Raw genomic sequence first — 27,829 nt, 5'->3', positions numbered from 1 at the left:
TGTCTCTTGGCAAACAACCCCTAAACCCTCATCATTTCTTCTTTTCCACTCCTATCATCACCACATTTCATCAGATTCGCTTCATTCCACGCAAGGGCTATCTAGAAGAGGTCGCTTTCTTTGGCCTGACTCTTGATCTATCCAGTCTTTGTTGAGGAGAGATAATCTGATCGCAAACAACGCTGCGACGCGAGGGTTCTCCACGTGAAAAGATACACCGCCTTCATGGCTCCTACCGCGTCACCAAACCCACGGCGAATCACGAGGAGCCAAAGCCGAGATGTTGATAATGTCCTACCTTCCAAAAGTGCCATTGGCACTGGGGTGTCTTTTGGGCGCAACTGTAAGAAACTTGATCCTCGTTGCTTCTTTCAAGTCTGAGCTTGTCCTATCCTACCACACTTGTTTTGGCATTCATGAAGTATGGCTTCCTTCACTCGAGGGCTGAAGACTCATTGGTTTCTCATGCTCTTTGTTATTGTTGGCGCTTTCGTGTCTCACTGCATTAATTAATTCTCTGTACCTGCATTGTCCACTTCGGAATTTATTCTGACTCAATCCAGGGCTGAGCCGCCTCCCAGAAGAGCCTTTGACAAGTTCCCCGAGGGATCCCACACCCAGTCGTCGCGAAGTTGTACCTGAGTCGCCGGAGAATCATGAAGGTCACACTAATGTCTCCGGTACAACCTTGGGCCCCAATGATCTGGAGCCCAATAATGCTCACGTCGCCGATGAGATCGCAAGACAGCTGCCTCATGTCCAACAAGAAGCGATAAATGTCCTGGGACTGATCATCCCCCAGGATCTGATGCCGAGTATTCTTGCAGAGGAGGCTAAAAGACTCGCTGATCACACCAACCCGAATCGCAAACGCCTCAGGCGTTTCGTTGAAGGCATGAAAGACGAATTGGGCGACTTGCCTCTTGTCCGCCAAGGCAGGACATTTCTAGACATCTCCGAATTCCGTCAACGGCTTTCATCCGCTCAGCTGGAGGGATCCCTTCCAAGCCTATATCTCACCAACTGTGCTCTGTTGGCCCTAAACATGTTTCTTCCAAGCCTCGGCACCGAGGACAAGTCGCAGGTCATCCAAGATCTGGATGCTCAGTTTCCTGCGTGCTTCGTGGACCGCTTTGCGGACGGAACCACCGTTGGCGCAGTTGGAGCAACCGAGCTAAAGCAGGAGACATTCGATCTCGCTCTAAACATTCGAACCCAATTCTTCATAATGGAGCTGGAAAGGCGTCGTGAGTTCAGAAACTTTGATCCACTCGCTATCCTGCGACAGATATTCTGCATGGACCTTATACCTGGTGAAGATGACAACCAAGAAATACCTACCTCCTTCAGGGGCTTTAACTTGCCTGATGTCCTGCAGGATGAGGATGGGCATCTTCCTGAGAGTCTGCCCGAAAAGTTCCAACAAGCCGTGTATGAGAGGTTCGGCGACCTTCGCGATGAAATCTATGATGACGGCGTTGACAGCCTGAAAAGGTTGTACAAACTGCGCTTCTTCGAGCGGGAGCTTGCACGCTGGATCCAAGGGCGAGACAGGGAAATCAAGGAAGACCTGAAGCGTCTTTCAGATGACCAGGCGACAAGAGCGTCTTCACGTCGCTTGGCTTCAGCTTCGGTCGGCCCGGCCAACCTGCGCCAAGGTTCGGTGTTGTCTACACCCCAGAAAGGCCGTGCCCTAGAACCACGTATCCAGCAATCCCGGTCGCCCCAAAAGGTACGCACTGTGGAACCGGCTCCCGTTGTTGACCACGAACCCGAGGTCCAGACTTCCCAGCCAGGGGCCACACCTCAAAAGTCTTCCGAACAAATTGCCCGCGCTCAGGCACAACCTACTAGAATGGAGCCTGAAAGACGGAAGTCCAAGAGGTATGTGAAGCAAAATCTCCTTCTTTCCAGCTGCTAACATTTCTCGTGTAGCCATTATCGAAACTCGTCCTCCATGGCAGCTCTCAAGAACCGCATGGATAACAGCCGTCAACAAGATTTGTCTGTCCTTGAGTCGCAGGCACCCAATCGTTTTCTGGATGCAGGAACCACGAACCACGGGGACCTTCCCGGACCCTCGACTTTTAATCGAGAGTCCCCCGAGCGCGAGATCCAGCAATCACCGGACCTCACATATCCTAGCCTTGCGGAAGACTCCACGTTGCATAACAACGACGAGGAACTGGATCTCAGCCGGGAACAAGAAAGTGGAATCATGGCCTCGACCAGCCCCTCGGCCTCTGCGAGGATTAATCGGGTCAGCCATAACCCAGGCCGATGGTTCGATTCGCCGGGCGATGAACGCACGCAGCGAACAGCTACAGAAAGACTACACGCTAGAAACACTCTGCCTGCAGGTCCTCGGTTCATTGATGCCCAGGAGAGCCGTGCCCAAGTGTCGCCAATCAGTTCCGTTTATGGCCAGAGCGCAGAGAGACAACACCCAGTGCCAAGTGACGCCAACCAGAAGAAGCGAGCTCGACGCACCTCCTACTCTAGTGACTTCTCTGATGATGCTGCTTTCGAAGATGATGACCGCGATGTCGATCGCAGGGCCGAAAAACCTCAGCAAAACTTCCCTGCGGCAAAGAAACAACGTACTGAGGCTAGCACGAGGTCCGAAAGCGCGGCCCAGCAGCTCCAATCAAGCTTGAATGAGACCAGCCTATCCCAGCAACCCTCTGCTGAAGTGGCTCCAGTGAATGGAAGCCAGGCCGATGACACCGCCGAAAAGAGTGCCAGCACATCGCGTTGGGAGGCCCAGCTTAACCGGCACTCTGGCGGTTATACTCGCAAGGCCAACAATCGGTGGACTGAAGTGGAGGACGAGCGTTTGCTCCAACTCATGGCTAAGTTCGGCTCCTCATACGCGAAGATTCAGAAGCACGACAACTTGTGCCCTGCGACTGCGGGCGGGCCGAGGCTCGAGTCCCGTAGCCAGGTGAACCTGAAGGACCGCGCGCGCAATTTGCGTCGCAAGTTCACTCGGTAAGACATCCTTTCGCCCCAGTGTTATAATCATTGCTGACAATTTGCTCTACAGAGAGGGACGAGAGCTTCCTCCGGGACTGGAGCACGCCCCCAAGTAGAACTTCCAGTCATTTTCTCCCCCTTGAGCTTTTCGGTAGTTTTTATGTTTTCGAGATACCCTAGGACCAAATGTGCGGCATTCTTGTTTCTTTCTTCATTCTTTTCGCTTCGTCAATTTCTTTTTTGTATATCGTTATTTGGCTGGTGTAAGCCCTCGTCGACGAGTGGATACTAATGCTATGATGTCCTTACTTCCCTTCTCACTTCAAGGCCAAATGAGTTCTTAAAGTAGTTCTCGGCATCAACTTGGACAGTTACGTGTCCAAGGGCTTATGTGGAATAATATGCAAAAGAACATCTAACCTAGCTCTTTAAGATTATTGGCAAGTTCTGAAATTCCCGAAATAGATATCGAAGTCCATTCGGTAGCAGTAAATGCTAATCTAAAGTGGTTGTATTGAACCCACAATATAAAACGAGTGTAGAATGCCCATCCCAAGAGAGGCAGTAAATGCATCCATCCCGACCCGACCAGCGGGTTAAGCACAGGGGAGTCAAAAAGGAAGGATATTATCCCCGATATCACGACGAGCTTGTCGACAACCAGCGAGGGGTATATATCTGTACATGCAATGTACACGAATTACAAGGACACAAACAAAAGATAGTACAGTTGCAGTTCCAATCACCGAAGCTTCAAGACCAGGACATCTTAGAGAAGCAAGCCCATGCCGGCAACAACGGCGCCAATCAGCGAGGATCCGACTTGGATGGTGCCGGCGGCGTTGTTGGTGGGCGAGGCTGAAGCGGTGGCCGATGTGGCCGCGGTAGAGGCGGCGTTAGCGGACTTGGATGCGATTGCGCTGGCGCCCTTGGAGTTCACAGATGAGGGCGTAGTCACGATGCCACTTGGGGCGGAGTTTGCAGTTGGCGCGACGATGATTCCACCGGCAGCGGTGGCAGCGGTGGCAGCGGTGGATGCAGCAGTAGTGGAGCTGTTCTCTGGAGAGATGTTTTCCGCATCATCTTTGGTAATCCAGTAGACAGTGAAGGTATCCTTGCCGCCGCCTATATAGATGGAAAAATTGGTCAGTTGTTGTTCTTGGGTTTGTTCATGCGGCATGTGCTTTTCGAGTGACTTACAGCTATCGGAGGGGTATCCAAGACACACCTGATCGCATTTGTCGTCATCGACCTTGGCGGACTGCGAGGGAAGGGTGTCGCCGCAGTAGCACATGTTGCCACGAGTAAGGGCGGCGACCTTGTGACCGTCACGTAAACAGACATCTTCGCAGTATCCGGGGGATTGGTAGCTGTAGGGGCCCTTGTTCTTCAGAGAACCAGCGTCGGAGTAGCAGCCCACATTTCCCGAAGGGGTCGAGTATACGGGAAGAGCGAGGGCAAGGGCCGCGATAATGTAGCTGGTATGCATTCTGGGTGGTAGTTGGAAGTATTCGAGTTCAATTAGAGAGAGTGTTGTTGTGATAAGAAAGATCGATAGTTCTATTTGACAGTTAAAGAAAAAGATCGACTAGAGAGGGAAATGTTGTAGAGTGAGAGGCGTGAGGGAAAAAAAAGGGACCGACAAGCTTCTTTAAAGGACCCGTTTGTTTCAGTCGCAGGAACACCCGGGCACTAATTTTTCGATGATTTTTCTGTGGAGTACAGCTGGGACCGATGACATCGCAAACCTCTAGTCATCGAGCGAGGGAAGCTAGTGATCATCCTGAAACACTAAGCGACATGCTCTATTGAACTTCCGTCGGAGTCCCATTGGTTCGCAAGCTGATGATCGCCCGCTCGGCATCCCCAGATGTGGCGCCTTGCTTCCCTTTTCGAGAAGCCAATGACGGTGGATGGGGCCGAAGGGGTCAAATAACTGAAACCGAGGATGAGTTCGCGTGTTTCTGGTTTTCCGCCTTAACTTGATCGAGTATCAAGGGATTTTGAAGTGGGTGTTGCCTAGAGAGAGAGCTGACACTGCTGCTGGTTAGCCCTTGCTCCATTCCCATCATTTTGAAGTATCCTACTGTAGTAAATTGGAGTCACACATGGGGAACCTGTACAAGCGTAGAAGCTACGATCATTCGACATCAGGGGTGGTTTTAAGCTCTGTGGTAACTCGATGGCTGACCCATGGTTGATTCGAACCTTTTCTCCCTTTTGGCCAGACATTCCCTGTCAATCGGTGTCTCCCCCTTTTCCTATTTCTTGCTTATCGTTGGGCTTTCTAATAAAAATGGGGATCCTAATTTTTGCGCAAGTTATGGAGCTGCCAGCAGTGGAGAAAACCACATGGCTTGTGATCGCCCCAAATTTATCCACGATGTTGCGATTTGTACTGACCTACCGACGATCCCTATATACAGAGTTTCGTGATTTAAAGCAAAGATTTTCATCCAAAAGGGACACCCAAAGTCAAGCTCCAGAGAAGACAGCATCACACAGGCGACCTGATGGGCAGCGGAGACTACACTCCAGACTAACTTATTTATAGACTAGAAGCCAACGAATGATAGGCGGTCAACCATCTAGGGGCCATCTATCGCTCGATTGCACTTTGCTCTGGATACACCAATTGCGTAGAGGTTCCCCGCGGTATATTCGCCCAAGGTGGGTTAGGGTAGTGATGATCAATAGCCCTGCCGCACTTCCAGATAATACCTACAAGCGAGGGACTCCGACAATGTTAGCCACGGAATGAGATCAGATATTAAAGAGCTCTCTAATCTCTACAAGGGCATATACTGGGAAGATGCCGTGTGGCAAAGCTCCGGCGAACAATTCAGTATAATTCGCCGAGGCTACACGGATGGCAGTAGAAGTGGCAGATTTCAGCCATATTATAATTTATGATAATGAAGGCTTCAATCGGTATTTCGCAGGAGTATTTGGCGGAAATGGATGGCTTGTGTGTGCGTTTTTATTTTTGTTTCGATCTTCTTTAGCAAAAGAAGAAAAAGGAAGAAAACATAATAACTGGATCTCACACTTCAAGTCAATCCGGAAATTGGAAAGAATGGTCAGTACACGTTCCATTCACGGCTCAAAATTATTTCGGACATCTTCCACTGATATTCCTGATGTATTAACAGCGGATAACTATGCCTGCATGTTTGTTTGTAATTGGTACTATCAAGCCTTCGGCTGGCTTTACGACGAAAACAAGGAGGAGACTCGTCTGAACTGATTGAGGAGTCGATCCATGATGTACCGGATATCTGAAGTTGTTGCAAATAATGCACGCGATGGAGTTGTACTTAAAGAACGTCAATTTGCTTCAGTTCATTATGGCACTTCAGACTTGCAGTCCGACCATGGCGAGGATAAATTGCCAGGCCTCCACCTGCGAAGTATTGAATTCGCGATAAGTTAAGTGAACTTTTATCTTTAACGTTCTGACAGGTACCTTAGCTATTCCTAAGTTAACGCCAAGGTATATTAATAAGTTTAGTCTTCCATGGCTTGACAGCCAATATTGCTTACTTGCTCTTAATATTCAGCCGTAATATCTGCAATAAGATTTTATTACAATCCAAGGCGACCCCCCAATACTACAATAAACCCCAACTCTCGGCAAAAAGGCGGCTCTGATAGGGCAATTCGCGTTCGGCAAAGCCCGCCAGCCGAGCCAAAGAGAGGGGAAGATAAGATAGGCCCTTACGTGCTGCCTATAAACTATGAGCAATTCCTTGTTCAAAAGCCGTTCCGGTCCCTCAGCCTTTTCTACCTGGAAATAATTAGCACTCCATAATGAAACCTGTTGCTCTTCTCGGGTTGGTCTCTGTGCCATCGCTAGCTCTCAACATCCCGGCACAACAGCTTCTCTTCCCCGACGCCGATCTCTCCAGCTATTACAACAATCTTCTATCCAAACCTTCTGCTCAGGAAATATGCCCTCAAGCGCCAAAGGTGGAAACTCCGAATGATGGGTTGCACTCGTCTGAAATCTTCCTCTCCGACGAGGCTTTCCGCGCTCGCCAGGCCGATCGTCTCTCACGCGCGGTCCAAATCCCAACTACCGTGGGCGACTATATGAAAGACCCGTATGACGATGCATTCGAGCCTGTGGTGAAGTTCCAATCGCTATTGGAGAAAATGTTTCCTCTGGTGTAAGAAACATACCCTAAACATTGAATGGCACATGAAGCCGTAAAGCAAAGAGATAGGGGAAAGTACTAAGCTCATTGTATAGACACGACCGCGCAGAGGTTGAGCATATTAACCGCCTCGGCTTAGTCTTCACCTTCAAAGGAGCTGACACAACGCGCAAGCCCATCCTCTTCATGGCTCATCAAGATGTTGTCCCGATCGACGATCCTTCAGACTGGACTCACCCGCCATTTGCAGGTGTTTTCGACGGTGAATGGATCTGGGGTCGCGGCGCAAGCGACTGCAAGAACGTGCTGATTGGACTGATGTCCGTAGTCGAAGACCTTCTTTCGCAAGACTGGAAACCCAAGCGCACAGTCTTGTTTGCCTTCGGCTTCGACGAGGAATCGCACGGATTCCTGGGCGCTGGTTCGATCTCAGCGGCACTTGAAAAGAAGTATGGCAAGGATGCGTTCGACTTCATTCTTGACGAGGGCGGCATGGGTCTGCAGACTCTGGGCAATGAAGCTGATGCTAACGATGATGTCTTGTATGCCCTCCCCGCTGTCGGCGAGAAGGGTAGTCTCGACCTGATCCTTGATATTGCTGTCCCTGGTGGCCACAGCTCTATCCCGCCTGCGCACACTGGTATTGGTATCATGGCTCAGATCTTGTATGAGCTCGAGCGGAAGGAGCTGTTCCCTGCCTGGTTGGATACTGACCACCCGGCACACGGCATGCTCGAGTGCCAGGCTCGTTACTCGCCCGACCACGTTGAGACTTGGCTTGCGGATAAGTTGGCTGCACAGGATCCCGCCGCTCTGGGAGAAGCTGTTGCCAGCTCCCGCGGTCCCGCGGTCCGGTATACCATGCAAACATCACAGGCCGCAGATCTGATCCATGGAGGTGTCAAGACAAATGCTCTACCGGAGAAGATTCAGGCCGTGGTGAATTACCGCGTTGCACTTCACCAGACACCCGATGAGCTTCGCGAGCGCGCTGTGCGACTTATCACTCCTATCGCCGAAGAGCACAACCTCACGATGCGCATTGCATTCCCTGGTGTGGAGGAATCCACGGAGGGAGATGCAAGTGACCGCACTATCACTCTCTCCCCTCTCAGTGTTCCCCTTATCCCAGCTCCAATCTCACCCACGGACCCTCTCACCTCGAAAGTGTGGGCGCGTTTCTCTGGCGTCGCACGTAGCGTCTTTGAATCGCACCCGAACCCGCTCTCCAAATCCGACACCAAGCCTAAAGTCGTTGTTTCCGGTGATGTTATGACCGGAAACACAGACACACGCTTCTATTGGCCTCTGTCGAAGAATATTTACCGCTGGAGTCCAGCTCGGGCAGGCGGAACGCTAAACATTCACACGGTGGATGAGCGTATTCGGTTGGATGTGCATCTGGAAGGCATGATGCTGTATTACGGTTTGTTTTTCCTTTCTGCTTACTGCCGTGGGTGACAATCTGACTAACTTCGATTTTTAGATCTGATTCGGTCCTTTGATGATTGGAACGAAAAGTCCGAGTAAATATTGCCTGGATACGAAGCACTATGATGTATGTAAACCAGTAGGAATAAACCCACACTACCATAGAGAAGGTCACACGGGCTTATTTAACCCTGAAGCCCAGAAGGCGCATTGAAACACAAGGGGAAAACAGGGTATTTTCTGTCCATATGATGCTTTCACTCTTATGTTTTACTTTGCCAAATTCGAACCATATAGGTTAAAGTCTTACGCTTGGAATTCTGTATCTCTGCGGAAACAATGAAAGAAGCCTGGGGTCTAGAATGTACCAGTCCATATTGGTAGTGAGGAAGTAACGCGTTGTAACTTAGCTTATGGGAGATACTTAGGTAGGTGATTATCGCTGTCAGGAACAGCATCAAACCACTCCACCATCGCATCCAAAAGCTGTGACCAGACAGTGTTGCTTTTCATCATTTGCTCTGGCACCAACAGTTCCACCGTGTATTGATTCTCCCCCCGAGACAGGACATTTAGCCGGAGTGGCTCGGGGGGATCTGGTCGGTCAAGTGGGAGAGGGGAAAAGGCTATGCCCTGGCCTTCCGCTCGAACAGAGATTTCCGTATCAATGTTTTGAAAGTAGAATACGGAGCCAAATTCGGAGATATCTTGTCCCCAATCGGTGCACCACCTCACAATCTCAGACAGCCCGATGGTCTCATGGGGGATGGAGTCGATGAATTGGGACTGAAGCGATTTGATGATGCGGGACTTGTCTGCGGCAGTGAATGGACCGACAGAGTTAAAGTCTGAAAGCTTCATCCGCACAGGTACAAGATTCAAGCACGGTCCCATGACACCCTCATGGTCTGCAGTGGAAGAGGTCAATGTCCGCCCAGAGACGGCACGGCCAAACACGATATCAGTTTTTCCACTGATCCGGACAAGGGCTGCACCCCATGCAGCAGTGAACACCGTTGCCACAGTGACACCTTTTGGAGGATGAGAAAACTTGACCTCCCTGTACATGCGTATTCGCTTTCCGGAAATAAGTCTTGGACTATCAGAGATTATATTAGTTGGGACCGGTGCGTCTTGTAATAGGGAGCGCCAGTAGGCACAAGAAGCGGCTCGAGAAGGATTGAAGGTAGCAGGAGTGATCGAGTTGATGTAAGAAGAGAATTGACCGACAACTGGGACTGGTCGTCCGTCATACAGCGCGCCAATATATTCCGCCATATGTGCCAGACTGATTCCATCGTAGAGAGCATGGGAAATCCCTATCACCAATTGAGACATATTATGCTTTTGAGCCTCGAAAATGAAGAACTTGACAAAGGGCGAGCCGGGCATTAGCTTCTCATGAAGTTCATTTAAGCAGACTTCCGCACACCCTTCATCCAATGGCTCATCAAGCTCACGGGTGACAATGACCTTTGTTTCCAAGGCGCGCAAAACAACTTGGATGTATTGGCCATCATATTTATGAGGCAGGAAAACACATCGCAGTATATCGAGGGACGATACAAGCTCATGGCAGAGACTAGTCAGTTTCGTGGTGTCAGGAGGGCCACTGAATCTCATGGAGAAATAGTTCCATTCAGTGCGGGGTTGTGTGAACGCAGATCGAATGGCATATCGTTGAAAGTCAGTGACTGGAAGAATGTCGCAGATCATATTCTCGGGGATTGAAAGAAGGCTTGCAACCTGGGTTTTCCCGGGAAGCGCTTCCCTTGGGGACTCCATTGAAGGGGAGCAGTCCTTAGTCTCGGGAGGATCAAAATGCTGTGTCCCCTCCTCCTTAGAAGGAATTGATAATTGAGCTGCCATCTGACCGAGCTGTGGATTTTGGAAGATGAGCGCCACCGATAAGGGAAGGTTTTGCTGTCGAGCAACCCCTACCAAGCGGATGGCCATCAGGGAATCGCCTCCTAGATCAAAGAAATTCTCCTGGCGGCCGATCTTGTCTTTTGATATTCCTAGCAGGTTCGACCACAACTCCCTCAATGTATACTCGTAGTCTGTTCGTGGCTCCTCGACTGGTGCAACTTGTTCACTCTCCTCCAACTTCACATGCACTGCAAGTTCTCGGAGCCTCTTGCGATCAACCTTTCCCGACGGCATAAGGGGGATCTGGTTCAACTCTAAGATGGACGAGGGAACCATATACACCGGGAGAGTTCGCATAAGATGCCTATTAAGCTCTTCGCGCTTTGCGGTTGTCAAGTGCTGCCGTTCTTCAGTCGTAACATCTGCATCTTCATTCCAGCTGCGAGACGACAATAACACAGTCAGCCTCTGAGAGCTATATCCCAAGTCTTCAGTGTTGCTTATCTCGATGACTTCAGCCACCACCATGAAAGAGGGGCCAAGGAACCGGCTGACATGGACTTCAATGTCTTCCAATTCTACGCGTTGTCCACGGATCTTGACTTGCGTATCCGCTCGGCCCACAAATATCAATCTACCGTGGCTGTTCCAATACACCAAATCACCCGTTCGATACAATCGTCCCCGCGGGCGATGAGAGTTCGAATCACCGTCGATTGGAGATAGCCAGGTAGGATTCGATATGAATTTGCTGCTTGTCTTTTTAGGATCATTCAGGTACCCCCTTCCAACCAAAGGCCCTTCAAGAACAAGCTCTCCAATGGCACCAATGGGCGCCAGCTTGTTTGGCTGCTTGCAGCTTGTGATCCAGGCGTTCAGGCCATGAGTTTGGCCAATGTTCACGCTTCTGGTAAAATCCACCTCATAGACCGCTGATGTGCTGATAATTGTGCATTCGGACGGACCGTACACGTTCATAACCCTGACTTTCTCCCCCCATCTAGTGACATCATCGAACCGAAGGACCTCGCCTCCGAAAACGACCTTCCTTATACCTGGAATAGATTTTGGGTCCAGAGATCGAGCCAGAGAAGGCGTGATGTTAATGTAATTGGCGTCAAATTCACGGATTGCACCCGAAATGTTGTTACGACGATCATCGTCGGAGGGAATGCAGATGCAGGCACCCGCAGAGAGGCCGTGGAGAAACGGCGACCACACAAAGTCGAAGCTGTAAGAGGTCAAATCAAATACCCGAGTGGTGTTATCATAGTCCCAATTTCTCCTCTGGTGGACCACAGCACTGCAGGCATTGGCATGGGTAATGACGACACCCTTGGGAGTTCCTGTACTGCCCGAAGTAAATATCACGTATAGAGCGTTGCTCCCTGAGACAAATGGAATCCAAGAGTAGTCTCCCACCGTGGGTGGATCCTGTAGGCCTTGAATGAACATATCATTCACCACATACACCCCGGAAGAAGTGATCTCTTCAGCAATCCCCTTGGTTGTTGCCGAAGCCAGAATCAGCTGGGCATCTACCTGCGAAGTAATGGCTTGCAAGCGTTTAACGGCCTGGAATGGGTCCACGAGAACCACCACGCCACCAGCCATGATCACTGCTAACATAGTTACAGGTGTCCACACACTTTTTGAACAGCATAGGAGGACTGGAACCTCTGGTCCAACGCTTTGTTCTATCACGAGCCAATAGGCAAGTTGGCGAGCCTTGTCGAACAGTTCCCGGTAGGTCAATTGACCATCCCAGGCGCTGATCGCGTGTGCGTTCGGCTGCTCCCTCACTCGATCCGCGATGAGTTTGTCAACCCGAGAGTTGATGGTTTCTGGGAGGACTGCGTTCCATGCCCAGATCTGCTGTCGATCCTGCTGCGGTAACAGGTCAAGTTCAGAAAGTGATGTCTTTTCCATCGTATCTTCGTGTTTGCACAATTGCCTAAGAATGTACTCGAGCTGAAGTAAGATCCGATCTGCCTGTGGTCCATCGACGACCTGGTCGTCAAAGCTCAGGCTCAGCGTGACTGCATCATTCGATGATACTGGCGATGAGCCACCCAAGACGCATTCTAGAAGCATGGCGTACGTATGTCCCTTGATATCATCATCGCTTCGCTGCAAGAAAAGGAAATTGTTCTCGCTGCCATTTTTGTCTCGGGGTTGAATAACAAGTAGAGATTGGAATTGACAGGCCTGGCGGGTATTTGAGTTCAACCTTCGTAGACGGCCGAGTCCATAGTTCACAAATGGGATCATTTCTGTTCCCGCCGAATGGATGTCCTGTAACAAATTATGCAGAGGCGAAGATTCCCAATCCATTTTTACCCGAATGGGAATTGTGGCAATTGTTGGGCCCGCAATCAGTTCAATCCCAGCGAGAGGTGCTTGCCTACCCATAACGGTCGACCCAAAGACGACATCGTCAGAGTTACAATACTGAGAAATGAGTATAGCCCAAGCGGCTTTCAAAGCTGTTGCAGGGGTGAAGTCCTTGGGCCAGTCGATACCCGACAGCTCTCTCTTGGAGGCCATGTTGGTCATTGGCTGATACTTGGGACTAGGCAAAGCAGGGAACTGCGGTGCCGCGCAGTCGGCCAAATAGCCCTTCCAGTATTCCCGGCACCGCTCCTCATCGACTTCCTCCACAAGATATTGGATAAAGCGGCTGTATGGTACTAGCTTCGTTGGAGTCTCGTTGCCATAGATGGACTCAACCTGTTTCATGACCAAGGATGCGGACCATCGGTCATATATTGCATGGTGAATTGTCATCAAGAGGGCTGCAGTGCCACAAGAACTATTGTCCGTCTCCGAAGCGGATCTTATGAGGGCAAACCAAAGCAGGGGCTGCCCTATCCCGGTGGATAGCTCAGCTACCTTCTCCAGACTCTCAAACTCTAGCCATGGGACCGCCGCTCTTGTAACAACTTGCAACAATCCTTGCCCCGCGGACTCGACTATACGAGTACGAAGGACCGGAGTCTCAGCGACTACTGTGCTCCAAGCTTCCTGCAAGCGATTGACATCAACATTCACAGGAAGCGAGATAAGACCACGAGAGACGAATTCAGTAGCTCGGACGGCGGTCCGTGTCAACATTGCCTCCTGGACGGGGGAACAAGGATACGCGTCCTCAATCTCCCATGGATGAAGATGACAGGCCTCAGCCAGATATTTTTTACTGACAGGTTGGTCGAGAAGTGAGAATGGTTCAGCCAGGATGGGCGACAGTGCGCTATCGTTGGGGAGCTCTTCAATCACTTTGGTGGCTAAGTTTGCTAGGCGGGAGGTGCGCAGCACGTCGGCAACTTCCAAGGAGTATCCTTCACCCCGAAGACGAGCAACGAGTCTCATTGCCGAAAGTGAGTCTCCGCCAATAGACAGGAATGAGGTCTGTCGACTGATTGAAGAAGGGTCAATGTCAAGAGTAGCTGCCCAGAGTCGCTGCAAGACCAGTTCCGCTTTCGTCTGTGGTGGATCATCGTGGACCCCTCGATATTTCAGCAAAGCCGAGTAATCCAGGAACTGATCTGTTGGTGTTTCGGAAGCTATTTGGCGCAACTGATCTCGGTCAATTTGGCCTCGCTCTACCACTGGTAGCTGGGGAAGCACAAGTAACATCGTTGGCAGCATGTGTCGGCTGAGTCTCTCTGGAAGTTGAGCAAGCGGCCCGGAAAGAACATTCAGCAGCTTCGAATAGGGCGTATTTTCCTCTACCATAGAAATAAAAGCCACCAGCTGTTTGGACATCCCTGGGAGGCTCACAATATCTAACGCGCAACCTGTCACTTCATCCGGTAAACACTCTTTAAGACGAGCTTCTGCATGAAGAACATGGATCTTCTGGCCTGGCCTCCGAAGAGCAGCAATATAATCTCGCTCTATTGGTGTTAGAATACCATGGTCTCTCAGGCTTAAGGACTCCTTTGGCGCTGTTGAAAGGACAGAAAGGATTTTCTGGAAGTCTGCCAACATTTCCTCAACCTTCACCTTGGTCAGAATCGTTTCATCAAAGCTCGCTCGAACATCGAGGCCATCTGAGGTCAAGGTGCACTCTAGCATGACTGCATAGGTATTGAAAGCCTGTATATCGTCACGGCCACCTCCAAGGTCAAATAGCAACTGAGGGCTTAATTGTGAGGGTTGCGGCGCTGGTTGCACAACCAGGAATGTATGGAACTGACAGGCACGCTCTGTATCATAGTTCAGGCGACGAATGCGAGAAGTTCCATAGTGCATATAAGGAATCATCTGCCCTGCCTGGTTCTGTGTGGTTTGAAGCAAATCCAGCACATCCTGCTCTTCCCAGTCTACCGTTATGCGTATCGGTACAGTCGCAATGGTCGGGCCACCCACTCGTTCAATCCCAGGCAGCGAGATTTGTCGGCCTAACAGTGTCGCCCCGAAAACAATATCACTGGCTCCGGAGTGCTTGGACAAGACAAGGGCCCAGGCGGCCTGGACGATAGTATTTGCTGTAATGCCGTTGGCGTTTGTCCAGTCGACCTCAGACACATGGAGCTCCGCAACAGCCGTTGCGTACGGCTTATAATTTGCCTCGGGAAGCGCTGGGAATTCAACCAGATTGACATCTTGGAGATGATCTGTCCAGAAGTTCTCGGCTGCTGTTGAGTCTAAATCATGAAGGTATTGGATGAAATTTCGGTATGGAATTAGAGTTCCTCCCAAGTCGTTTCCTTCTTTCAAGCCATTGTACTCGCGAGATAGTTCATCGCCAATCCGATTCAGGAGCCAACCATCATAGACGGCATGATGCATTGTAAAGACGACCTGGCTCCGAGAGTTTGGCTTTCCGTCAGAGGAAGAACGATCAACAACCCCGACCTTGAATAGTGGCTCATGGACTCCCATGCCCTCCCGCTCGCATCGAAGAGACTCATCCAGGTTTGGGTATTGAGACAATGACATAGACCATTTCAATACAACTTGAGCAAAGTTGTGATTCTTATCACCGCTGAGATGGTTCATTTTCATATCGACAATTCGCGTCCGAATTATCGGGATCGACAATGACACGTTCTTCCACGCAAGGACAAACCTTTCCAAATTAACATCGGGCTCCAAAGTCAGCACATTTTGTGTTACAAATGACTGCGGATTTCGAGCTGCCAGCACCATCATCTCCTCCTGAACAGGCGAGCAGGGATATACATCCTCTACGTCAGCCGCATTGCACTGGCAGCTCTCCGAGAGTCTGGTGCGAATCGCATTTATCGCATCTTGGTCTGGCTTCGGTCCCAGCAGCAATGTAAATGGATCAGTACACAGATTGGCAGCATCGGACAGGTCATGCTGATCTTGTCTTCGTACCAACTTTGCTAAATCGGCAAGGTGTGGATTCCGGAGAATGTCTGCAACGCTGATTCCACCGTATCCTTCATCATGAAGCAATGCTACAAGACGCATAGCGGCCAGTGAGTCTCCACCCCTAGCAAAAAAGTTGTCATGGATTCGAATTGGAATTTCGTTTGGAATGATCAACACTTGTGTCCAGAGCCGACACAGAATCTGCTCATCCAAGGTCAACGGTCTGTTTGCATCATCCATCGATGGCGCCTCAAAGTTTTCCACCGAATAAGGGTCCAATAGCTGATCTGGTGAGCTGAGCGCCATGTTTCGGAGCGTCTTGCGGTCTGTCTTTCCCGAGGCTGTCATGGGGACTGTTTCGAGCGGGAAGAATGCCGACGGTATCATGAATCGAGGCAGTCTGTCGGAGAGTTTCTCGTCCAGTCCCAGAATCAGGCTACCTACCCGCGATTTGATTTCAAAATATGACTCTGTCTCCTCTTCGCCACGATAGATGAACGCCAGAAGCTGCTTCCGGCCAGAGGGCCACTGTACCGCCTCCACGATTGGAATTATCCCTTCAGGTAAGAGCTGACCGAGATGATATTCAACTTCGCCGATCTCAACGCGCTGTCCATTGATCTTTATTTGTGTGTCGGCGCGCCCAATGAAACAAATCGAACCATCCGGGTTATATCTTGCTAAGTCGCGAGTACGAAACATTGGAGAGGTTGGTGCTAATGCCACCCCTGGCAAATAGCCATTGGGAACTTGCACCAGAGATTCCCTGGTTTTTTGCTCATCACCGAGATATCCTTGGCCAATGATAGGCCCGTCGATGAGAAGCTCACCCACTGCCCCGACCGGCGCCAAGCGTTTGATTTCATGCAGATCAGCGATCCAGAGTGTGGCACCCAGACCAAAACCAATGCTTTCTGCGTCTTTGACACAGGTAATGTTTCGGTTTGTCGCGCACATGATTGTACACTCGGATGGTCCATATGCATTGATGACACGTACTCGCCCGTTCGTTTGCAGCCACGGGTCAAGTACAGTGCGGTTGATTTTCTCGCCGGTAAGAATCAACGTGCGTAGGCGTGGGAGCTTATTGGGTTCCAGCAACCGGGAGGTTGAGGGAGTCAATTGGGCAAACTCGACATCCATCTGCTGCAAAACCGCTTGCAAATTGTTGATTCGGTCCGCCTCTGATGGGACGCACAGGCAACCGCCCGTCAGGAGAGTATGGAAGGTATTACAGACATATGCGTCAAAGGTATAGGAAGATGAATCAAAGGTACGTACGCCTGTATCGAATCCAAGAGCGCGTGCTTGGTGGGCAACAGCGGAGGAAAGATTTGCATGCGATATAGTGACACCTTTGGGTGTCCCGGTGCTACCCGATGTAAAGACGATGTAGAGATGGTATGATGGCGACATTGAGTCTCCCAACACAGTGGTCTCAAAAGAACTCCCCTCACTGAATCCTTCATCAATAATCACAACATGATCGGTGATGGACTGAGCTAGCTCAGCCGTGTCTGGTCTTGCCAAAATAGTAGACGATTGGATTTGAGCCATGACTGCTGCTAGACGACCTCGAGGCTGATACGGATCAAGCAGGATGAAGACCGCTCCAGCTTTCGCAATAGCCAATATTGTTATTGTCGTCCATACAGTCTTATCAAAGCAGACAGGAACAATTCCACCCGGACTGGCGATCTGGGAGTGCAGCAAGTACTTGGCCAGTAGCGTCGATTGTTCATCCAACTGAGAGTATGTAAGAAGTCCATCCCATGCATGCACGGCTGGTCGATTTGCACATCTCTTGACTTGTTGACTGAACAGATCGGTGACGCAGATGTCGTTCTTCCGCGGACGGGATCCGTTCCATTTCCAGATGAGAGATTTATCTTCTTCACACAAAATGTCAAGGTCAACGATCCGTTTTCCTTGCTTGTGAAGATTCGTTTCACAGAGCTGGCGGGCAAGGTTTGTAAACTGAAACATCATTTGCTTGGCTTGAACGGCATTCAAAATAGTCTCGTCGAGGTGCAATCGTACAGAGAGGCTACAGGGGCGAGTAGACGGGTGACATTCCACAATTAGGGCCACACTACCCATATTGCAGGCTCCTTTTCTCGTGAGGGGTCGGGTATCCTAATGGCAAACACGGATCAGCGTTCAAAGTTCTGTCCAAAACAGTAGGATGTTTCACCACCTTTTGTTCGGCTTGCGTTTCCTGAATCAGGAGCACTGTGCGAAAATCACAAGCCTCTTCCGCTTGTGGACTGCAGGACCTGATCCGGTCCAATCCTCCCCATGCCTGGGCCTTTTCAATAGCTTCAACTCGAGCCTGTACGTTCCGCAACCACTCTGCGAGGTCTGAGTGCCAGGGTATTGGAACTCTCAAAGGCATGACACAGTTCCAGGTGCGATGGATATTTGACGCATTGTCAGCTCTGTCCAGAGCCGTTCGTTGGCTGCCGATATTTGTTCCAAACACTATGTCCTCGCTATTGGCGTATTGAGCCAACAGTATTGCCCATGCGGCCTGTAATCTGGTGGACAAGGTATAATGATCATCATGAAGATGGCTCCAATCCGGCCAGTCTACCTTGTACTCAATGATGCGCTTGATTTTAGGCTGATAACTTGTAGCAGGGAGAATTGGGTACGGAGAAGTTTCAAGGTCGGCAAATTCATCTTGCCAGAATTGATGAGCCATTTTGGGATACTTCGAGTTTTGAGGACAAAGTACTGTTCACTGGGTGGGCATGAGATATCCTTGCGAGGTCGGGCTTAAGAGACATTTAATGCTTCCCTGATTCTCTTCATAGCTTGTTGGTGCATCAGTCTCCCAATCTAGGAAGTCTATCGGCAGTTTTCATTAATTGACATACCTAGGCCCTCTCCTAGCTGCATCGCGCAGAAACATCGCCATTGTTTCTAGCAATAATATGATTGGCTAAGAGAAAGCGATCAATACCTGTAAATTGAGATCTGAAAATTACGCGGTTGGATTTTGAGAGTTGCAAAATACAAAAGGAGAGATGGCGAAACTGACAGGGGTACACGCGTCAGGACCCTGGCAACTCAAGCCTCCGGCTTGCACCTAGGAGACGGGCGTCCGTCGGAGAATCCTGATCGCCTGATGTAACTATAATATTGCCTCATTTGTCTCTCGGCGTCTCAGCCCTAAGCTTCCCCTGCACGGCCCCTGGAATTCCCTTCGCCGAGTGGACCTTGTTTTGTTTTAGCAATATCCTCATCAGGCAACTCCACCAACGCTCCCTCACAAGAGGTTCACGGGAAAACCGAATCCAGACCAATACCCACCCCTGCCTGCTATGCCTGCGCGAAAGCCATCAGCATCCTCACCACCGGAGGAGCTTGACGAGCGGGCGCCCCTCTTAGGGGCCCTCGAGGCTGGCCGTGACAACCAGCCAAAGATCACTTCCCTTCCCCGTCGCCGTCTCTTGCTCCTTGTATGCCTTTCCGTCGTGGCCGCTGACTTTGGCAACTACCTTGGCTATGCTCCTCACATCGGAATTCTCGAGTCAATTATCTGTCGCCAGGCTCGAGGGAGCAACTTGTTGCTGGTAGATGACAACTGCAAATCGCCTCAAGTGCAACGAGAATTAGCTCTGATAAACGGTTGGAAAGACACATTTGACCAGCTACCCGGAATTCTCCTTGCGCTTCCATATGGATTTGCTGCTGATCGCATAGGGCGTAAGCCCATTCTGGCACTTAGCTTGACTGGGCTCATTCTCGAAGAGACTGCCATGCGCTTGATCTTCTTGTTTAATTCCGTCCTGCCGCAACGGATGATTTGGGCGACGCCCGCTTTTCAAATCATCGGCGGCGGTCCCCAAATAGCGACCGCTATGGCCTATGCTATGGTTACCGATCTAGTGCCAAGTAATCAAAGGTAGTCATGATACCTTTCCTATGTTGCAAATTGACTAACGAGGATTATCTATGTTCAGAGCATCCGTTTTCTTCATCCTATTTGCGGCGACTCTACTAGGCGAAATTCTCGCTACTCCGATTGCTGCATTTTTAATGTCGTGGAACCCATGGATTCCTTCCCTGCTGGGTCTGTTCTTTCAGTGTTTGGGGCTGCTCGGAGCCGCTTTTATCTCCGGCATACCTTTCAACCCTGCGCCATGCAATCACCAACAGGTTCTGGAGGAGCAGGAGGGTCAAGAAGAAGGACATATTTCGACCACAGTGCACGATTCAACATTTTTACGTTGGAAAAATGCCATACGGCAGCAATGGAACCACATTCAAAACCCCTCTACGACATCCTGGAGTGCCAATCTTTTTTGCACTGTCGGTGCATTTCTACTTGCAAGCATCGGTCGCCAAGCGCTACAGCTTATTGTTCAATATGCCTCGAACCGCTTTTCTTGGAGCATTGCGCGCGCCAGTTCACTCATCACGCTGAAGGGCATTATCAATCTCGTCACTTTATTGTTCATTCTCCCTTGTCTTTCCGACTGGCTGAATAAAAAATTACATCTGTCCCCTACCGCCAAAGATCTCCGTATTGTCCAAGGTAGTGTGTGGATTCTAACTTTGGGTGCGGCCGTTATGGCCGTTTCCACTTCTCCGGCGGTATTCATAGCAGGCGTCAGCTTGCTCGCATTCGGATGGGGATTCTACTCAGCCCTGCGAAGCTTGGCCATGGAATTGGCATCGCCATCGCAAGTTGGCATTGTGAACACGGCGATTGGGTTCGCCCAAAGCACTGGTGCCATGGTTTCCGGGCCTATCCTGGCTGCCGCATTTCGTCGGGGCATGCAGGAAGATGGGCTTTTAGCTGGATTGCCGTATATGGTTGCAGCTGGTCTGTTTTTTCTATCCGGATGCTTAACAAGTTGTGTTCGGATTCCGAAGGAAAAAAGTGACCCCTGAATGGCGTCGAAGGACTTGCGATATCGCTGTTTAAAGCTTGTGGTCATCATAAAAATTTAAGATTCTTCGCAGCGGTCTTTTTGTATTCAAATTCAAAGGTGAATTTATCATGATAGAGAGAGAGAAATATCGAGTGTGTATCGAGTGTGTACATGGTCGCCCTTCGGACGTCGGAACTCTTCTTTCGGCTCCCTTCAACTATGTAACACTGTCGCACCACATCTCCCGGGATAGATATCATTTCATGTTCCGGTCCTTCATCCTAAGTTTTGCCCCATATCTTTTCAGAAGAAAGGGCACAGGAGCGAACGCCAATGCGATAAATGCCAAGAGACTGTTGCCCCATCCCATTCCCAGAGCATCGTACAGGCCCTGACCTGCGAGAGGCAGCAAGCCCCCGGCCAAACTTCTGAGAATATTCATCGCCGCCAGGGCGGAGGCAGAATGTATCGGAAAAGCATTCAACAAATATACCTGCGCTGGCTGAAAAATGCCCATCATGGCAAACCCAAACAATCCAAGGCCAACGACTGGGACCACTGGGGGTGTATTCGCCTGCAACGACCATCCATACCAAAGGAGACCGATGGGAGCTACCAGGCCCGAAGGAAGCATAGGCCACAGGTACTCTTCTGGCTGGACATCTTTGCCCGAGGCGGATGCTCTCGTCTTCTTTCGTTCGGTGACTTTATCCGACGCGTAGCCAATGATGAAGATGCCTGGTGCAATGAAAAGTTCATTAGGTGGTCCGACATAAACCATGGGGTTTCAAGTCATCTGAAGCCAGAGAAGTGGTGCGAGAATCAACTTACCCAAAATGGTCCCAATTCCATTTCCTAAGTAAACCAACCCAGATATGCCAGTGGACAAGTGATATTTGTCCTGGAAAATGTATGCCAGCGTAGTAAAGACGAGATACTGATATCCGTATACCACTGCTACGTCTAGTGCAATTATCGTCACCACAAACGACGTCAACAGAAGCTTGGGAGGACGAATGAGAGCCGTAAAGATGACTTCCCGGCGAGGGACCCCAGGATCCAGACGAGACTTCAATTGAGGATTACCTGTCTCCTTACGAAGTCTCCGAGTTTTAGCTTCCAGTAGTATCGGGGCGTATGTTTCACGAAGCAAGAAGGGAGATAAGATGGAAAGGATGGCCATCTACTCCACTTTGAGTCAGAACGTACTCCGTCGCTAGCTTCCGCATACGATGCCCTTTCATGGTTTGGTTTCGCCAGCGCTTACCGGAATAGCAATAACCCAAAAGATCCATTTCCAGCCAAGTTCCTCGCTTAGGTAGCCTCCTGCAATGGGAGAGAAAACCTAGACACGATGTAATGTCAATATCAGAAGGTTTTCGGCCGAGACAAATGAATAAGGTCGTGAGGAGCGAAACAGGAGCCTTACAGGTGCCACTAGTGATCCTAAACCCCAAACAGCCATCGCGGTTCCCATCCGTTCAGGTGGCATGAGGTCACCAATGGTACCTCCACCCAAAGCCAACGGCGTTACCCCTACACAGCCGGAGATGAAGCGGAATGCCAGAAACATCCCCACATTTCTGCTCAAGGCACATCCAATGGTAACCCCAAGGAAAATTATGTTTGTCACATGGTAAACAACGGCGCGGCCGTACAATTCAGACATCGGTGCCACGATCAGTGGGCCAATGGCGAATCCGATCACATAGATCGACACGACAAAGGACTCGAGTTCGGCATTGTCCGATCCAAGAGACCTCATCACATCCTGAACAGCAGGTGCCAGCATGGACGAAGCTAGCGAGCTGTGTTGTAACATCATGCATCAGTGACATGCACATATTCTTGGCCAGATCCGCGGGATCGGGCCGCCTCACTAGCGCCTGCGGAGTATACCGGAGTAATACATACGTGACAAAGGTCAGAAGTGTAACAAAAACAATATGTGACCAACGATAAGTGGGGCTCCAGTTCATAGGGTTTGAAGGATCTGCGTCGTCATCCCAAAACACTTCGTTGGGATCAGGCACGGCATCTGGATCTCCGGGGCTGTCATTCGCAGGCAAGGTCAGAGGCGGCTCCTTTTTCGCATTATGGGTCGAGGCCATATTTGCCAATTGCGGGGGACGGGGGAAGGCGTGTCGAATAGGGAGTTGAGGTGAGTTAAACAACGTCTGGTCAAAATAAGATCAAAATCCAGCAAGCGATCCTTCTTAAATATTCGATCAAAGAGATAACTAGTGTATTTTACCGCATCTATACGGTATTTTCGGTGTATATTCCATCTGTACAAGATAATTTCTTGTCTTAATAGACACTTTTCGAAGGCTGTGTTTGGGCAGTCCATACTTCACTCCAGGGCAGTCAAGACACATATACAAGTAAACTAGATTCCAAAGGTGAGATGGATATTAAAAGTGGCAATACTATCCAGTCGCATAAAAGCTCCCACTGTCCAGGAGGCTATCTATCACGATCATACGATGCAAGTCCGAGGGTAAGAGTCCAGACTGTCTAATATGATCTGCGGATCGGCTAACGAGCTGAATCTACTCTCGAACTCAATCTAAATAAGAAGAGAGATGCGAACCTCAAGTGAGAGAGTGAAAATTACTAGCCCGGTACGCTCATTAACTACACGTAGCTGGAACCGAAACCGGCTTAGTGCCGGGCGGGCAACGCAGATCCGGCGGAGTCCCGGAGTGGGGCTCAAAGGCTTAGAGATAACAATACCCATATCATACGTTGGAAACAGATATAAAAGAAGGGCATCTCTAAAGATCCACATGTTGAGCGTTTGGACCCTACCTACGCTCACTAAACCCGATTAGGTCTCATGCGGTAATTGTATTTCTAATGCATTAATCTGTAAGAATGTATCAATTTCTTGACAATGCTAATGCCTCGAGCATCGGCGGTCATGGATCCGAGGTACTTTGCAGCCCCCTAGTAAAAAAAGCACCCCACATCGCCGGTGAGCGGTCCTGCCTCGTACGCGTCGGGAATAGCTTCACCGGCAACCTAGGGAGCGCAGGCTGCGGCCTAGGCATTGCCTTGCAGGCATTCCTACGTCGCCGGCGACATCTCAGGGCTTAAGAATAGCTCCATCGATATCCCAGGATGAGAATGCCTAGCCCGATCGGCTTCCGAAGTGTCGGAGAGTACTGTGAATAGCCTCAGGAAGCATTGGACATCTTCCCAAGAGGAAACACGTCAAAATTGACTCAATTTTTTTACTTTCTCATGCTTTTTTCAAAAATATTTGTCGCAGAATAGCTGGATTCCTTCAAATCGGTAGAGTTTTGAAATCAGCATCAGTTTCCTATTTGGGACTACTTCCTTGCTAGGAAATTAGTCTCTGGTAGATATTTAATTTAAACTAGGTGGTTGCATAGTAAATGGAAGTATTCTTAGCTCTAGGAAACTAGTTGCTCGTCGGTAAGGGATGGTACTAACTAAATTTTACTAGGGGATGCATAGTTAAATAGAAGTACCTCGGATCCATGACCGCCGATTCTCGGGAAAGATGAAAAGCACGTGAAATTGTTGAAAGGGAAGCGCTTGCGACCAGACTCGCTCGCGGGGGCATTAGCATCGCCAAAAAATTGATACATTTTTACCGATTAATGCAATAGAAATACAATTACTGCAGGAGATCTAATCGGGTTTAGTGAGCATAGGTAGGGTCCAAACGCTTAACATGGGGTCCTTTTAGTGACGTCCTAAAAGAATATAGGGTTTTATTAGGCTATAAGGCTCTAAATAGTCTAGATCCTATGCGTTATTCAACTATCCCTGTAGCTAACTTATGCAACAGTAATCCTCGTTGATCTTACCTAGAGGGATTATCCCTACCTCGGTACAATGGTCACTCTTGGTGCAAATAATTCGCAATATTCAAGGCAATATAGTTTAGAATACGGATTAATGTGCCCTACATGCCAAGGAGAAAAGGACACAGTTTGTCGTAATTATCACTGGTTAACAGCGTCAAGCAATTGCTAATGTCTTCTTTTCAAGTTGGTTCAACTCGCAATTGGCACCTCATTCTCATCTAAAAAAAACAATAAGTCCCGCTTGGCAATGCACTCCAATACGCCCTACCCACTCATTTCCGGTACCTGTGGAGCGTTCCATTTTTCTTTTCCAAGAAGGATTCGGAGAATTTGGGGGTTATGTAGACTGGATAGTCTAGTCACACTTGGCGGCATTGCTACGTTATCGTGCTTTTGTGCCACCTCGAATTCCGTGCCTTCTTGACACGAGTCGTATCGCCATGGACTAGATACGTTAGACCATGCAGAAAGACTCGTTTTAATACAAAACAATTCCGTCTCCGAATTATATTTCGAGTGGGTCCTAACAATCATGAAATCCCGATTTTGATGGCCGGAGTTATTGCATGTCTCGAAAACGTGTAGGCCGCCTCCCTGGAGATAGGCTATTTTTGTTTTTCTGTAGATTTTACCGAGGACCATCTAGTCAGATAACTCGGACTGTTTAAAGTAGATAAATAGCCACTGTACCTCGACAAAATTCATTAATCTTCACAGTATTATCCGCTACTCCTAAGAGTTCAAACTTTCCCTACTTACAGTCGACATCTCTTTCCATCATGGGCAGCATCTCACCAGCCCTCGCATATGATGTCAACCATCAATGGGCGACTCCACATGCTAAGCAGACATTGAACTCATGGTCTAAGTTCAATAAACATATAAAAGCCGGTAGCATTCTCATCGATGGCCAATCGCTGGATGTCGCCTCCGTTGTTGCCGTAGCGAGGTCAGTGTGGAGAGACTCAGATTTTAATGACAGTAGCTGATATTTCCCTCTACTAGAAACGGCGTTGGGCTCGCCCTCAAAGAGGACGAAAATGTCGTTCACGGCATAGAGGCAAGTGTTCAAACCCTGCAGGGCTACCTTTCGAAGGGCTTCTATCTGTATGGTAAGCGCTTTTGTCTTATATAACTGTGAAAGTGACCATGTTGTATGACTGACGCAACAGCCTAGGTGTCAATACTGGCTTTGGAGGTAGTGCGGATACTCGCACCGACGACTTATATGGTCTCCAGCGAGCGTTAATGCAGCATACGCAGAGTGCCATCCTAACAAAGGAAGACAAATCAGACTCACCCAGTGGTCATGAGTACCTTGAGTCTCACAGTATGCCTAGCGCCTGGACCAGGGCTATGATTCTCATCCGGTGTAATGCCAACATTCGCGGCCATTCTGCTATGACTCGCAATGTTGTTGACACCATGATCAAATTACTAGAGCAAGATATTGTACCAGTCGTTCCCCTTCGCGGCTCTATCTCTGCATCGGGTGATCTAATGCCTCTGTCATATATCTCTGGAGCAATCCAGGGATCACCGGACGTCTATGTGCGTGTTGGCAGTCGAAAGGGCTTACCGCGCGTCATCACCGCGGAGCAAGCTCTGGGGGAGGCCTCAATTACGCCTATTATTTTAGGTCCCAAGGAGGGTCTGTCACTCATCAACGGAACGGCAGCTGCCACTGCTGTTGCTAGTCTTGGGTGTTACGAAGCCAATCAGCTGGCTGTAGTGTCGCAATTGCTGACTGCTTTATCATCTGAGGCCCTGTATGCGAACAACGAGTGGGCACACCCATTCATTGCCGCAGCACGCCCTCACCAAGGACAGATTGAGGCTGCACAGAACATCCGAACATTCCTTTGTGGATCAAAACTGTCCTATGGTTTGGAGCAGACTAAAGACCGATTCTCGGCGGGGCTGGCCCAAGAGCGCTATGCATTGAGAAGCTCACCCCAATGGCTCTCGCCGCAGCTCGAAGACCTCCTCAGCGCTGAGAAGCAGCTCCATACTGAGCTCAACTCGACGTCTGATAACCCCGTTGTCAATGTTCTAGACAACGACATCCATTGCGGTGCCAACTTCCAGGCCGCCTCAGTCACGTCGGCTACAGAGAAGATCCGTCTGGCCTTGCAGTCCATCGGCAAGATGCTTTTCAGCCAGACTAGCGAGATGATCAACCACGACCTAAGCAATGGTCTCCCGCCCAATCTGGCGGCTGATGACCCTAGCCTCTCCTTCTGCCTCAAGGGTATCGACGTCAACACTGCTGCCTACACGTCTGAACTCGGCTTCCTCGCAAATCCAGTCAGCAACCACGTTCAATCCGCAGAGATGCACAACCAAGCCATCAATTCTCTAGGTCTCCTCTCTGCGCGCCAGACCATGGCTGCAGTCGAGGTCCTATCCTTGATTGTCGCCAACTGCCTGTATACAGGCTGCCAAGGCGTGGATTTGCGGACCCTCCACCGGACCTTCATCGCCAGCTTAAGAGATCCCGCCCGCCAACTCATCACGAGTTTCTTGCCAAGCGAGGGCTGGCTTGCGGCCGTTGAACATGAATTCTTCGACTCGTTCTGGAAACTCTTCGAGGAAGCATGGTACGATGCTGCTGCTTACGATGCGGATGAACGCGCCCACAAGGCATCCCAATCGCTGGCAACAGCCCTTGTGGTGCATGCCAACCGTATACCTGCTATAGTCTCTATTGAGAATGTTGCTGAGATTTCCAAGGCCTTTGAAGCCCTTATTCTGGACTCGTACTTGGTTCACCGCGACACTTTTCTCCGGAAGCCCACCACTTCTGAATATCTCGGACAGGGCACCAAGGCAATATATCTTTTCGTGCGCGAGAAATTGGGAGTTCCCCTGCATAGAGGTTTGATTGAGCACCCTGTTGCTGGAGACAAGGGGGGCAACAAGATCGATGGCCGCCCCAAGAAGACCATTGGATCTTGGGTATCCATTATTTATGAAGCGGTTCGTGATGGATCACTGTATGCTGAGGTTTTTGAATTCTTGCAGGCTGCGGGGGATGTCAAAGGAAGCAACGAAGTTAAGGGAAGTAATGGTGTTCATTAGATAGAGCATGTTTTATGTTTTGCACTCTTTGACTTACCCAGGAGCAAGCTGAACATGGGGCAGATCACACCCATATAGAGGCGAGAGCTTTATAGTACGTTCCCAAACTAGTCTCGCCATCTACTTTCTTTCTTTACGACCTAGTCCTTATCAGGATTTTCCGGGAGATCCTTATTACTAGAACCTGTATCGTGTCATACGAATGTAATAAAACGGACAGCTTGTTATATATTGACTGGCTCACACGCAG

At 49.8% G+C, this 27,829-nt stretch overlaps 7 protein-coding genes across 7 annotated transcripts; 4 read left to right on the top strand and 3 right to left on the bottom strand.

Moving 5' to 3' along the window:
- Nucleotides 1-225: 225 nt before the first annotated feature.
- Nucleotides 226-3,092, top strand: PENARI_c006G00152 (telomere repeat binding factor family protein; the record flags this gene model as incomplete). The annotated part of the gene is made up of 4 exons (XM_022630099.1): nt 226-343; nt 564-1,884; nt 1,936-2,991; nt 3,047-3,092. The coding sequence occupies 4 exons, from the start codon at nt 226-228 to the stop codon at nt 3,090-3,092; spliced, it is 2,541 nt and encodes an 846-aa protein (XP_022489744.1).
- A 653-nt stretch (nt 3,093-3,745) lies between these two features.
- On the bottom strand, nt 3,746-4,465 carry PENARI_c006G09499 (uncharacterized protein; the record flags this gene model as incomplete). The annotated part of the gene is made up of 2 exons (XM_022630541.1): nt 3,746-4,101; nt 4,177-4,465. The coding sequence occupies 2 exons, from the start codon at nt 4,463-4,465 to the stop codon at nt 3,746-3,748; spliced, it is 645 nt and encodes a 214-aa protein (XP_022490002.1).
- A 2,321-nt stretch (nt 4,466-6,786) lies between these two features.
- cps1 (Gly-Xaa carboxypeptidase) lies at nt 6,787-8,663 on the top strand (the record flags this gene model as incomplete). Its single annotated transcript, XM_022630100.1, has 3 exons — nt 6,787-7,145; nt 7,229-8,559; nt 8,620-8,663. The coding sequence occupies 3 exons, from the start codon at nt 6,787-6,789 to the stop codon at nt 8,661-8,663; spliced, it is 1,734 nt and encodes a 577-aa protein (XP_022489623.1).
- A 312-nt stretch (nt 8,664-8,975) lies between these two features.
- On the bottom strand, nt 8,976-18,480 carry PENARI_c006G04145 (uncharacterized protein; the record flags this gene model as incomplete). The annotated part of the gene is made up of 2 exons (XM_022630285.1): nt 8,976-17,912; nt 17,974-18,480. The coding sequence occupies 2 exons, from the start codon at nt 18,478-18,480 to the stop codon at nt 8,976-8,978; spliced, it is 9,444 nt and encodes a 3,147-aa protein (XP_022489549.1).
- A 622-nt stretch (nt 18,481-19,102) lies between these two features.
- PENARI_c006G08958 (uncharacterized protein) lies at nt 19,103-20,678 on the top strand (the record flags this gene model as incomplete). Its single annotated transcript, XM_022630513.1, has 2 exons — nt 19,103-19,676; nt 19,747-20,678. The coding sequence occupies 2 exons, from the start codon at nt 19,103-19,105 to the stop codon at nt 20,676-20,678; spliced, it is 1,506 nt and encodes a 501-aa protein (XP_022489903.1).
- Nucleotides 20,679-20,915: 237 nt separating this feature from the next.
- Nucleotides 20,916-22,770, bottom strand: PENARI_c006G11309 (MFS transporter; the record flags this gene model as incomplete). Its single annotated transcript, XM_022630624.1, has 5 exons — nt 20,916-21,397; nt 21,491-21,842; nt 21,927-22,004; nt 22,089-22,467; nt 22,574-22,770. 5 exons carry the CDS (start codon nt 22,768-22,770, stop codon nt 20,916-20,918), a joined length of 1,488 nt encoding a protein of 495 aa, XP_022489917.1.
- Nucleotides 22,771-25,277: 2,507 nt separating this feature from the next.
- Nucleotides 25,278-27,579, top strand: PENARI_c006G02483 (aromatic amino acid ammonia-lyase; the record flags this gene model as incomplete). The annotated part of the gene is made up of 3 exons (XM_022630209.1): nt 25,278-25,447; nt 25,504-25,610; nt 25,676-27,579. 3 exons carry the CDS (start codon nt 25,278-25,280, stop codon nt 27,577-27,579), a joined length of 2,181 nt encoding a protein of 726 aa, XP_022490038.1.
- Between the last annotated feature and the right edge of the window lie 250 nt (nt 27,580-27,829).

The sequence above is a fragment of the Penicillium arizonense genome, assembly GCF_001773325.1.
Source record: "Penicillium arizonense strain CBS 141311 chromosome Unknown PENARI_contig006, whole genome shotgun sequence".
NCBI classification, from domain to species: domain Eukaryota; kingdom Fungi; phylum Ascomycota; class Eurotiomycetes; order Eurotiales; family Aspergillaceae; genus Penicillium; species Penicillium arizonense.
Note: the sequence above shows the minus strand (reverse complement) of the source record. Positions and strands in the feature narration are given on the sequence as shown.